Raw genomic sequence first — 12,712 nt, 5'->3', positions numbered from 1 at the left:
TGAATGGGTGGATGAATGAGTGAATGGGTGGATGAATGAGTGAATGGGTGGATGAATGAGTGAATGGGTCGGTGAATGAATGGGTGGATGAGTGGATGAGGAGCCCAAGCCAGCAGCTGTCTTGCTTTGTCCCCACTGGACAAGGGCTTATCCCCATACCCAGGTGCCGAGAGCAGAGGTGCCCTGAGTACCGAGGCTGTTTCAAGCCTCTCCTCCTTCCCTCCTTCCAGATCCTCAGGCCTCCCCTGAGGGGGGCTCTGGCCAGGATGCTGCCCTGAGAGCCAACCTGAAGATGAAGCGGGGTGGCCCCCAACCTGATGGTGCCCTGGCTGCCCTGCTGGGTCCTGAGCCCGCACAGAAGAGCGCCGGCCAGGCCAGCAGCAGGAAGTGAGGGCCGGATCTCCAGGGTGAGCCCAGACCTGGCAAAAGACCCTGCCTGGGCAGTACTGCCACTGGACCTGGAGGAGGCCCATTTGGGACACAGCTTCAGCCTGGACAATTGTGAAGGACACTAGCTCCTGGGCTTGGGGGGTTTTAGGGGCAGATGGATGGCCCCACCTCCAGGCCAGGCTCCAAGGGGACTGGCACCCTTGGCAGAGCCCTTTCCTTGCCCTGTCCACCCCTACTCTAGTCCCTGCTGGAGACGGGGTCTGGGTGGGCTGGGTGTCGGCTGAGAATAACCATAATCCTCGTCATTTAGAGTCCTCGTGGCATCTGGGCCCATCCAGGGAGCATTCCTTATGCTGTCTCATTTAACCTGTAGGAGGTAGGCTTGTTATCCCCACTTGATGCGGGGACTGGGGCTCAGAGAGCATAAATAATCCACCAGATTATTTGGTGCCCAGGATCACAGGGGCCGGGGCAGGATTTGAACCCTGGCCTCTTGGGTCCCGGTGTCCTGTGCCCTGGACACCACCAGTTTCTTCCCTTTCATGAGGAAGCAGACAAGAGGGTGTAGGCGGTGCCAGAGGATGTGGGATCGACCTGGCGTGGAGCTCACAGGGCCCCGGGTCTCCCTTCACCCCCTGCGGGACAGGGCTTCTCTGGCTGCAGAGGGGCAGGGGGCTGGCCTGAGGCTGCTCTCTGAGGCCAGGGAGACCTGAGTACACCCCTGACTGTCACATGGACTTGGGGACCATGAGGTGGCAATGTGAAGGCCTCTGGACCTGACTGGCATTGCCCGCTTCTCCCTCCCAGTCCCTCTGAGCCCACCCACACCCCTACCAAGCCCCTCCACCCACCAAGGCAGGAGGGCACATTCAGCAGGGCTGCCCATCGGTGGGGGGCACAAAGCCCCACTCTGCCCTGTCTCTATTTGAGATCTCTAGGGCCCGTCACTTCTGGGGTACATGGCACACTGGAGAGAGGGCAGCTGCCCGGGGCCCAGGCCTGCTGGGAGACGATGCCCGCAGCCCTCGCAGCTGGGGTTCTGGGCAGAGGCCGGCAAGGTCCAGGCGGCCCAGAGCAGCTCAGACCACAGCCCTTGAGGCGTCTCAGTCCCCAGATCTCTGTTACCAATGTTCCTCTCTCACTGGGCCAGGTCCCAGGACTCAGCAACGACAGAAACTCAGAGACTTGAAGGTGCTGGCACCACCCGGTGGCCATCTCCACACATGGCAGGGCTGGCCACCCGGCGCCCTTGGCGCTTGCACAAGTCTGCGGCTGGGTCCCGCTGGGCCCAGATGCCCCTCCTGAGGCAGGTGTGCTCGTCCTCACGGAGGGGCGCTCGAGACCTGTGACATTGTTCTTGTATCTGACAATAAAGGTGCTCTCCCTCCCCACTGCATCTCTTTTTGGGAGGCCGGGCTGCATCCTGCTGACCCGGATGCCCTGGGCAGCTCCTGCCAGGCCGGGATGGCTGTAAGGCCTCAGAGGTAAATAGTCCAGGGTGGAGGCTGGAAGGGACCCCCACAGAGGCTGCGCCTCCCACAGCAGTGCTGCATCTGCAGCGTTGAGGGAGGAGAGCTCAATTGGGGGACCCCTGGGCTCTGGGCTCGGAGACCCCTACCTTGCCACAAGTTCCCCTCCCTGGCGTTCAAGGGAAGCCCAGGGGACAGGGCTGAGCCCAGAGTGGCTGCTGAATCACCCTGGACCTTTGTGTGAGCAGAATACTTGCCGTGCTCCCTAGGCCTTCCCCAAACCCAAGCCCAGCCTCTGCTGGAGCTCGAAAGCCAGTAGAGAAGATGGACTTTAGACCAAGTACACGGCTGATGGCATGGGGGAAGGGGACTGTGGGCCACTCCAGGAACCCAGGATCAGGGACTGAGATAGGGGAAAGAGGGAGACACAGGCAGACTCAGGAGACGCAGACATTGCCTAGGGCTTCTTCCTGCCTTTATTTGCTTGTGAATGTTGGATGCCAGCCCTCTCACACTCCTGCTGGCCCGGGACTCCTCCATCCACGTGGGGCCTGCCCCTGCTGGCAGCTGCCTCAGCTACCAGGAGACCCAGGGTGGGGCAGGTGCCTGAAGCCCAACCTTGGCAGGGACAGCCAGGCCGGGAATGTGACGTGCTCTGCAGGAGAATAGTCCTTGGCCCTTATTCCTTTCCCAGGGCAGGTGTTCATGACAGCACACATCCTCCCTCCCTTCTTTCCTGGAATGTGTCTGCGCTAGCACCTTAGTAGACTCAGGCCCTGGGAACTTCAGCGAATGAAGCAGAATGAGTGAATGAATGAGAGAATGGATGAATGAATGAGGATCTCAGCGCATACAAAGCTGGCAAACGCGGAAAGGGGCTGAGGCTCAGGGAGCGGGGACTGGTTCTGGCTGTCACCTTCCAGCATAAAACTCTGAGAGGTGATGGCTTGAAGTGAAAGCTGGCTGCCACGTCCTTCTGAAGGGGTGTTTGCCATAGAAGGGGGATATTTCACGTACCAGCCAGTGAGCACAGTGGTGACTTGTAAATACTTAGGCCTGTGGGTGCTGCCGTCTGTGCCCTGAGATGGAACCACGCAGCGGCCCCAGACAGCCCTGCGTGGGGGACAGCGGGCCCAGATAGTCTCAGACCGCAAGCCAGAGCCACCAGGGGCTGATGGGGCAGGGGGCAGGAGCTCCCACCAGCAGGGTGGACAGGCTCCATCCGAAGTGTGTCAGGTAGGGCCCTGGGGGCAGGCAGGCGCTGTCCCCAAGAGCTGGGCTGGGGCACAGAGTCCGTCTAAGGAGGTAGACATGAGCTCGTCATCCTAATAAGGATAGGATCGGGCATCGTGCCACACACATGGTGACATGAACCGCCACCTCCCTCCACTTCACTGCCACCTGTCTCAATGTGCGGTGAGTCAGCGGAGCCCCCGGGAGGCTGAGTGGCTTTGCCTGAGGTCACACAGCCGGTTGAGGAACAGAGCAGGTTCGGGAGGGGTAGAAGGGATTCTCATAGGACATGAAAGCTGCTGCCCAGTGGGGGTTGTGGTGGACCCCAAACACTGGAGAGGAGGAAGCTGATCCTGAGCGACAGACAAAGCCTGACATCTCCTTCCACCTGGCTTGTAGAAGGAGATTTCTGAAATACAAGCATCCCTCACTCACCAGACTGCTGTGGCTCCCATGTTCCTGGCCTTGGCTTTATCTTGGTTCTGTCATGGGGTCTTGGCTGGGAGTTTCCTCCTGGCCAGGCTTGTCTCTGGGTAGCCGGTGTGCTGGCTTTCAGATACAGGGAGATGCCAGGTGCTCTCGGCAGATGGAGCAAGCGGGTAGGGAAGGGCCTGGCACAATCTGGCACTCACAGCTCTGAAGGAGCACAGCTGTGGGCCTTGTGGGAACTCATCAGCACTCTACCTCTCTGACCCCCAAGGCCAAAGGATAGGCTGGGCCCATCCAGTCCTTGGTTCTGTGCTGCACCAAGAGGGACCTTGCAGAGGAGCTGTGGACACCCTCCCCTGCCCAATCTGAGCTCAGTCTGCAAGGCCCAAGCCTCAGGGTGTGAAGCGAATCACACAGAACTGGTCTCCTGGTCTCCAGCATCATCTGCCCCTCACTCCACCCCACCCTGCCCATGGTGCCCGCCCAGACTCATCTCTGGTGGGCTCTCGGCGGCTCCCCGCACCGTTGGAGTGAATCTCCCCGCTCCGTGCTGCTTCTGGCACGCTCCACCTGTGTCCACGGGGAGCCAGACATTCCTCCCCAAATACCACACCATGCCAGTCTGCTGATGGGTGTGTATGTGTGCAAGAGCGTGTGTTTGTGTGTGCATGTGTAGGTGAGCTCCAGAGAGAGCAGTGGGGACCTGGCTGACATCAGGCTCCTTCCCCAGGGCCCTGAGCTCGAGCCCAGTCGTGGTCCTGGCCTGGGGCAGGGCCCTCCATCCATACCGCATCTGTCCAGCTGAGCCCAGGAAGGTGCGGGCTCAAGTTGGGCCTGACCTGGGGACCGTCCTCTCCCCTGCACAGTGGGAAGTGCTGAGGGTCCCCTGGCAGACAGGGCAGAGGGGGACCCGCCTACTTGACCTGCAACCAGTGGTCCCTGCCTGTCCCGCCATAGTCAGCCACCAGCCACAGCGGCTGGGGGACAGGGGAGGGGGATGGGCCGTACTGGCCTCCGGGGGGTTCTCGCCTGTGTCCCCTCCCCCTGCCTGCCTCACAAGGTGAGCAACCAGTGTGGCCCTGGGTCCCAGCTAAGGGTCATCAAGATGCCATACGGATCTCCAGACTGAGGGATCCAGGGAGGCCCTCCGTTCTGTGTCACGTTCACATCCCCAGCACCCAGCCTGGGTCAGACATGGGGTTCGAGTCGCGGGCACCTGAGGAACAGGACATTGGCGGGCGTGGGGGGGGGGCTCCTTCCCAGACCCTGAAAGGTGGTGACTATGGTGGCCAACAGGGGGACCAAGGCCAATGGCGGGTGAGCGGAGCCGAGACCCCTCCTCCCCACAGGCGGGCAACTCCACACCTGCGAGTCCAGCCCCACATCTCTGCAGCGCCTCTCCCAGACCTGCTTTATGGATTATAAAATGAGAGTTTCATGAGGTTTTCAATTAATTGAATTCCAGGGAGATTTATTTACAATGTTGTTAATAAATTCTGATGTCACCTATAATTTTCAATTGCCAGTTAATTAACTTGCAATTGGTGCGGTGTAAAAGGCAAATTTAATTCTCTTTGCAGGCAGGGGTTGGAGCAGCTAATGAACCTGTCAGTGTGGCCTAAGGGAGACTGGTGGGCTCGCAGGTCCCCTGTCTCCGGGAGATGAGCTATGACATGGGTGGGTGACGTTCCAAGTATAAGGGGGTCACAGAGCCATTTTCTACAGCCCTCAGGGACCTGGGCTTGATACTGGGTTTTCTTCATAGAGAAACACAATAAAAGGCCCAGTCATAATTAATTTTATGTGTCATCTTCATGGGCCAAGTACCTGGATAATTTGATTGAATATTGTTCTCGGTGTGTCTGTGAGGGTGTGTCTGGGTGATAGTTGAACCAGCCGCTGAGGCAAGTGGATGGCCCTTTCTAATGTGGGTGGGCCTGGCCCAATCAGTTGAAGGCCTGGTTAGCCTCAAAGGCTGAATGAGTGGGGAACTCTTGCCTGACTGTCCCAGCTGGGACACCACTTTTTCCTACCTTTGGACTCAAACAGAACTGTGGCTCTTGGAGCGCAAGTCAGCTTTCAGGTTAGAATTTGCACCACAGGTTTTCCTGAGTCACCCTCCAATGCCTTGCACAAATCTGTGTGTGTGTGTGTGTGTGTATGTGTGTGTGTGTGCACATGTGCACATGTGTATATCCATTTCTTTGACTAATAGGCCCCAAGTGTGGCCCAGGGTCAGGAATCCTGGCTTTGATATGTGGGCCACACCCTCTGGTGGCTCTCGTGGAGAAAATATTCCTTGTCCCTTCCTGCTTTGTAGGCTCCAGGCGGCCTGGCCTGGCAGCTGCACCACCCCCGTCTCTGGCTATGTCTTCACATGGCTTCTCTTCTATGTCTGTCCCCTCCTCTGTGTGTTTTTTATAAGGACACTTGCCGTTGGATGCTGGGCCCACTTGGAGGACTTTGTCTCAAGACCCTTAACCAAATGATACCCGTGTAAGGTCCCATTCCAGATAAGGTCCCATTCACGGGCATGAGTGGCCAGCTCGTTGCCATGTGTTTTGGACACAGTGGTGACCTTGGACAAGCCATTGACCCTCTCTGGGCTCCTATTTCAGCTGAGTAAAGCAAAGAGCCACTCCATGAACCCAGGCTGGGCGGCTCCAAACCCTTCCCGGGTGCCGACTCTGGTGTCCTCGCTGCCTGACAGAGCAAGTCCTACATCCAGCAGCTGTGCTCTGCAGGTGACCATCGGAGGTGCAGGGAGGTTCGGTGGGTGTCCAGGTTTGCAGAGCTACTAAGTGGCAGAGCCAGGATTTGGTCCTGGAGCCTGCATTCGGTTTTAAAACACTGAGCTAAATTTTCTGTACCATTCTATTCGCCTCTTTCAAATCACAGTTCAGTGCCTCCTGGTGTATTCACAGGGCTGTGCTGCTGTCACCACCATAGATTTTAGAAGACTTTCATCACACCAAAAGCAGCCCTGTCCCTCCAGCAATACTAAAAGGCGCATCCCCCTCCTCCTAGCCCTAGGGAATCACTCATCTGGCTCTGTGGACTTACCCTATCCGGACCTTTCATAGACATTGAATCAGGCTTCGTGTGACCCTCAGAGCCTGTCTTCTTTCCCTGGCCCCGTGTGTCCTAACCTCCCCATGCTGTGACCTCCTTCCGCAGTAAGGCCTGATAGGTGCCTTACCCCTGACCACTACACTGACCTGCAAGGTCTCCTGCAACCCTCAAAGCCTTTCTGTGGGGTCGGCATATCCAGAAGTCAGCCAAACCCTGAAACTTCCTCAGTGAGGGCTTGGGGACAAGGGCTTTTACCCCTTCTTGCACCGATGTCTTCTTGAACCAACTGTCAATCCCACAAGAACTCCAGGGATACTAGGCACCGTGGGCCAACTCAAACGCCAGCTGCCAGGCTGGGTGACTGCCTCAGGGAGGTGACTGAGTGACACACAGCACAGAGGCCGAGAGTTAGGGGTGAGCGGTCCGGGACCGGCTGCTTTGAGCCTCCCAGCAGGCTCTGGGCTGTCAGGGGGGCTCCTGCTGCCTGGCACTGCCCAGGATGATGTGGGCAGAGGAACATTGGCTGGGTGCGTGGGAATTAGATCAGAGGGTGCTTGGAGCGCAGACTCAAGATGGACAGGTTGGCGTGTGAAAGGCTGGCACCGAGCCACAGCTGGCTGTGTCCCGGCAGAGGCTGCCTCGTGGCCAGCAGGGTCTGTGAAGTGCCACAGCCTCCCGAGATACAGAAGACGAATCCACAAAGAGCTCCCTCACCACCAGGGCAGCGGCTGTGCCCTCACCTGGGCATCACTGCCCATCTTTTTTGTGTCCTTGCACAAGAATAGGGTGATCTCTGCATGGTGCCCAGGGCAAATAGGGCTACACCCGGTAGCTTTACCCAGCCTGAGGTCTTGGCTGTCCCCGCTGGACTCCAGCATCCTCCAAAGGCTGGCATCTGTGCGACCTGGGTGCACTCACGCGGGGTGGGGAGCTCCAGGCTCGGGAATCTGGGCCTGCACATGAAGGGTGCCCTTTGTTTTGATTTGGGGTCTCTTTCTACAGGGGACTCCTGGCAGAGCCCTGTTTGAGTAGATTGGGGACAGGGGGTCAGAGCCAGTGAGAACAACTTTGCTTCCTTCCTTCCTTCCTCCCTTCCTTCCTTCCTTCCTTCCTCCCTTCTTTCTTGCCTGCCTTCCTTCCTTCCTTCCTGCCTTCCTTCCTCCCTTCCTGCCTTCCTTCCTTTCCTCCTTCCCGCAGCATTTACCTGTCCAGAACAGCAGAAAGGACCCTGGAATCCCAGGCTGCAGTCCTGATGTCGCCCTCTGCTGGCTGTGTGATGTCGAGGAACGCACTCTTCAGATATCTGCCCAGAGCTTCTTTGAGAGAGAGAGAGAGAGAGAGAGAGAGAGAGAGAGAGAGAGAGAGAGAGAGAGAATGGATTCCTACAAGATTGCAGGAATTCAGGGACTCCGAAGACTCAGGCAGGAGGAGCAGGCACTGAGACCAGCTGGGTCTGCCCAGGGGCCACGGTGTCAGGAAGAGGTTGTTGATACCCACAGGCTCTGCCTGCTGTGTCTCCCTCCCTCCTCTGTGGCCGTTTGTCACTGTGTCTCCTCCTGAGCTCTTCTGCTCGCTTGTGACTTCTGCGTCTTCTCTCCCTGGCTCGCACCACCCCTTGTTTGCCCTCCCCCGGAGGCAGATGGCTTTGCAATCACCCAACTTGAAAACTGTCCGTGGACATCTTCCTTATCTCTTGGCTTCTGGGCCCACCACACAGCTCCCCAGGACCTGCCCAGAGATGGGTGTCCTGCCACCTCAGGGCACTGCGTGACTAGCGTCTCAGAGTTCTAGAAGCTGCAAAGTCCCCTGGCTCCTAGTGAGGACCCTCTTCCTGGTTTGCAAATGGCCTTCTTCCTTGTCCTCCTCCTCTTCTTTCCTCTTTCTCCTCTTCCCCTATTCTTTACCTCCTTCTTTTTGCAGTACTGAGGATTGGACCCAGGGCCTTTGCACTGACCTACATGCCCAGCCCTTTATTTTTTATTTTGATATGGGACCTTGCTAAGTCACTAAGCTGCCCAGGCTGGGCTTGAACTTTCAGTTCTCCTCCCTCAGCCTCCCAGAGTGCTGGGATTACAGGCGGGCACCCCACGCTCAGACAGCCACCTTCTTGCTCATGTGGTGGAGAGAGAGATCAGCTCTTCCAGCTCCGTTCTCATTAAGGGCGTGAATCCCATTCCAGAGGACTCCATCCTCAACCAAATCACTTCTCAAATGCCCCACCGTGCTGGGCAAGCAGGATGCATGGCATGAATTTGGACGACGCAAATACTCAGTTTAGAACAGGACTCTTGATCCTGTGGGTAGACAAGGGCGGGTTAGAGTCCTGTCCCCCTACAAGGCACGGACACAGAGCCGGGAAAAGGAATGGGGATTCAGGCTCCTCAGGCCAGAAGCCCCAGAGAGTGGCAAGGAAGGGCTTGGGTGGCTCATTGGTGGTGGAAGCTGCAATCTGGGGAGAGGAAGGGATGCCTGGGGCCTATTTGTCTCTGCTGGGCAAACTAGAGCTTCATTTCCACCAGTTCCTCTTCTCCAAATTTGCACGTCCTGTGTCCATTCTCCAGCTCTTCAAGGACTTTGATGATCAAATACTTTTTGATCCCTGCAGGATCTCAGGACATCAGGGGGCAACTCAGCGTCCACTTGCCCCCATGTCCAAGCTACCCTGGCATCCCCAGAGCGGGCACGAAAAGTCTCTGGTCTTCTTTTTTCTCCTAGCAAGGCTAGCAAGGGAGAATTTTTTTTCCCTAAAGACAACACCCAAAGGTAGATCTTAATTAGGGAAGATGAGCAGTGTGGCCAGACTGAACTCTGCCGGCCCCCAGCCCTCCACTCTGTGAGCACAAAGGCTCGGAAGGCAACCTTGTTGCCATGGTGATTGCTGGTTTCAGCTTACTTAGGTGACATCCAGAGCCTGTGGGGAAGAACAGATTATTCAATAAGCGACATTGGACGTTTGGTTAGCTGTTTGGAAAGAAATAAAATTAGCTCTTTCTTTCACACCAAACATCAATATAAATTCCAGAGGATTTAAAGAATTAAATATAAAAAAGGAAAACGTTTTTAAAAACAGACAAATATTTGATCCTAGGGTAAGTAAAGATATTTGAAACACAAAAAGGCACAGAAAAAGTATTATGAAGATTATGGTAGAATTTAATACATAAAAGTTAAATCTCTTTATGTTTTTCAAAAAGCCATTTAATTTAATTGATTGGAAGCTACAATGATAAATTGTTGCAACATATATGACAAGAGATGAATACCTCTAATATATAAAAAGCAATTACAAATCAATAAAATGAGAGTTCCAATAAAAAAAGTCAACAAGAAATGTCCAAAAGAAGGAATAAAAATAGGCAAAAGCGTATTTTACTTTTCTTTTCTTTTTTTTTCCGGTACCGGGAATTGAACTCATGACCTCGCGTTTGCCAGGCAAGCGCTGTGCCACTGAGCTAAATCCCCAGCTCCTCAAAAGCATATTTTACAATATTCAGCTTCCTGAGTAATCAAAGAAATGTCACCAAAGGGATTTTTCCTATCAGATTATCAAAGCGTGTTTTAAATTACAGTACCGAATCTTGTTGAGCAGAATGAGATTGAGCAGTCTTGCCTACCAGTACCTCACAGGTGAGGATACAAACTGGTATAAAATTTCTGGGAAAAAACTGACTTTCTGTCCCGAAAGCTTTTAAGATATTTGTACGATTAAGCTAGTACTCTCATTCCTGATACCCTAAATACATGGCTAGGACTAGACCTTAAAAAATGTGAATACTATAATACCCATGATAAGTATTTAACAGAAATTTATAATTCACTCAAACACTAGGGAATGGTTAAATAAATCATGCTACATAAATACGTTGAAACATTCTGCAGCTATGAAGATAATATTTCACTAAATATTTAGTGGCACCGAAATATGTGTGTGATAAAATATGAAATAGAAAACAGAACATTAACTGTATTGATGGAAAACAACATAAATGCAGTAATATATCAATAGATATCATTACGCCAATACTACATCTTACAGCTGCTAGTGATAGAAACTCTGTCTGGGCAAAGCAGAAAGGATGGCAATTTACTATTACACAATATTTGCATGTATCAGACATCACACTGTGCCCTGTAAATATGTACAATATTATAATTTAAAATAACAAAAACTATAAAAAGGAAAATTGAATGCTCAGAAATAGCAGGAACAAGGGAAAAATGAATTGAGAAAGGAAGAAAGAAAAAGAAAGGGAATAATAGGCAGAAAATGAAAAATGGAAGAAAGAAAGAAGGGAAAAGGAAGGAAGAGAAAGAAGAAAAGGATAAAGAAAAGGAAAAAAGGAGAGGCAGAGGGAAGGAAAAAAGCCAAACATTCATTACAAACTCCTTCAAACGCTATCCCTGTAACATCAAGGTAGATAAACTACGTGATCCTAAATCAAGGTAGAATCAACTCTGCAGAAATAGCAAATTCACTTGGAATCTCAATAACTTCATTTTTTCAGTGTTACTTCCTGTACAGAGTAAGGGTTTACCAGGTTGGGCAATCTTTCCCTATTCTGTTAATAAGAAGTACATTTTAAATAAGTGGACACAGAAAAGTAGAAAATATACATACAACGCAGACACTACTCAAAAGGAAGCTAGTGTAGCAAAACTCTGACACAAAATAGACTTTACAGTAAGAAGTAGTGTAATGGCTGATACACTGTGTCAACTTGAGAAGTTTAGAAGTTTAACTAAGCAACTCAGCAGGGGGCCAGGGTCCTCACTTTGTAAACATCCTCATCCTGTGCAAGAGGAGGGCCCGGAAATGGTGTGAGCGCTGTACCCATCCTAGGGTGTGTAGCGTGCTTGCAGTATAAGGGAGGAGAAGAGGCTTGCTTCTCCCGCTTTTGCTCATTTTGGTTTTGCTGTCTTGTGCCGCCTTGAACTGTTGCCCCTGTGCCATGCCACCCTGCCTTGGAGCCAGCTGATTACAGACTGAAACTTCCACAAACTGTGAGCTAAATAAACCTTTCCTCCTTAATTCTGGGTGTCATGTGTTTTCTCTCAACAATGAGAGAAAAGTAACTGAGACAAGTAGTATCAGAGACAAAAATATTTCATGATGATGTAAAGGTTGGTTCAATAGAATCGACTTCTGTACACTAGTATTATAGCTTCCAAACATATAAAGAAAAAGATAATAGATACATATGCCATTATAACTTAAGATGAATGCCTCTCTTTCACTAATAAAAAAGACAAAGACCAAAAATAAGTAGTAATATAGAAATTTGAAGCATACACTTAGCCAGTTTGGCTCAACAGACAATTTATAGAACAAGTACTGTTGTGATTTGGATAAACATCCCTCAAAGTCTCACGTGTTAAAGGGTTGGTCACCAGTCTGTGCCACTCCTGGGAAGTGGTGGAACCTGGGATTTAAACAAGACACCCATGCAAAGGCCAGCAAGCTATAATGTGAAATCAAAACTTAAACGTTAGACATTTTTGAACATTTAGTACAACAAAAGATACATTGCTCTTAATCCCCATCAGAAATATCCTCCTTGCTTTGAGCACACTGATCCCGCTGTTCTTGTCACTTTCTGCAGCAGTTCTGGAAGTCCTCCTTTGTAAGTGTCTTTAGTTGTGCTCTCATTGCTGCTTTAATGTCCTGAATGGATTCCAAGAGCCAGAAGTCACACAACGCCAGATCCAGTGAATCAAGTGGATGAAAACACATTGTCATGTTTTTATTTGACAGAAATTACTGTAAATGGTTGGTCAGTGAGGAGTGACTGAAAAAAAACATGATGCCTTTTTAAATTTTTTTTTTTTTTTTTTTTTTTTTTTTGTGGTACTGGGGATCGAACTCACAACCTTGCATTTGCCAGGCAGGCGCTTATGCCACTGAGCTAAATCCCCAGCCCTGATGCCTGTTTAAATTAAAAACCTTACTATAGTAAAAGACACATTGCTATGAATCTCCTTTAAAATATCCCCTTTGCTTCAAACACACTCCTCCCACTGTTCTCAGCAATGTGACTTTTGTTGCAAAAAGTTCTTTCAAATTTCAACATTCACCACAGTCTCCATCACTCCTTGTATGTGTTCCAAATTTGCCCCTCACC

General features: G+C 52.0%; 1 protein-coding gene across 1 annotated transcript in view; it reads left to right on the top strand.

Annotated features, from left to right (window-relative positions):
• Positions 1 to 1,774, top strand: part of Col26a1 (collagen, type XXVI, alpha 1) — a 148,008-nt gene extending 146,234 nt beyond the window's left edge. Inside the window, exon 12 of the mRNA XM_005396899.2 lies at positions 231 to 1,774. Coding sequence (XP_005396956.1) covers positions 231 to 391 — 161 coding nt within the window. The 3' untranslated portion in view covers positions 392 to 1,774. The remainder of the gene's footprint in view (positions 1 to 230) is intronic.
• Positions 1,775 to 12,712: the final 10,938 nt, after the last annotated feature.

Source organism: Chinchilla lanigera, unplaced genomic scaffold (genome assembly GCF_000276665.1).
Source record: "Chinchilla lanigera isolate Chin_1 unplaced genomic scaffold, ChiLan1.0 scaffold00055, whole genome shotgun sequence".
NCBI classification, from domain to species: Eukaryota; Metazoa; Chordata; class Mammalia; order Rodentia; family Chinchillidae; genus Chinchilla; species Chinchilla lanigera.
This window is presented reverse-complemented; position numbering and strand designations above follow the sequence as displayed.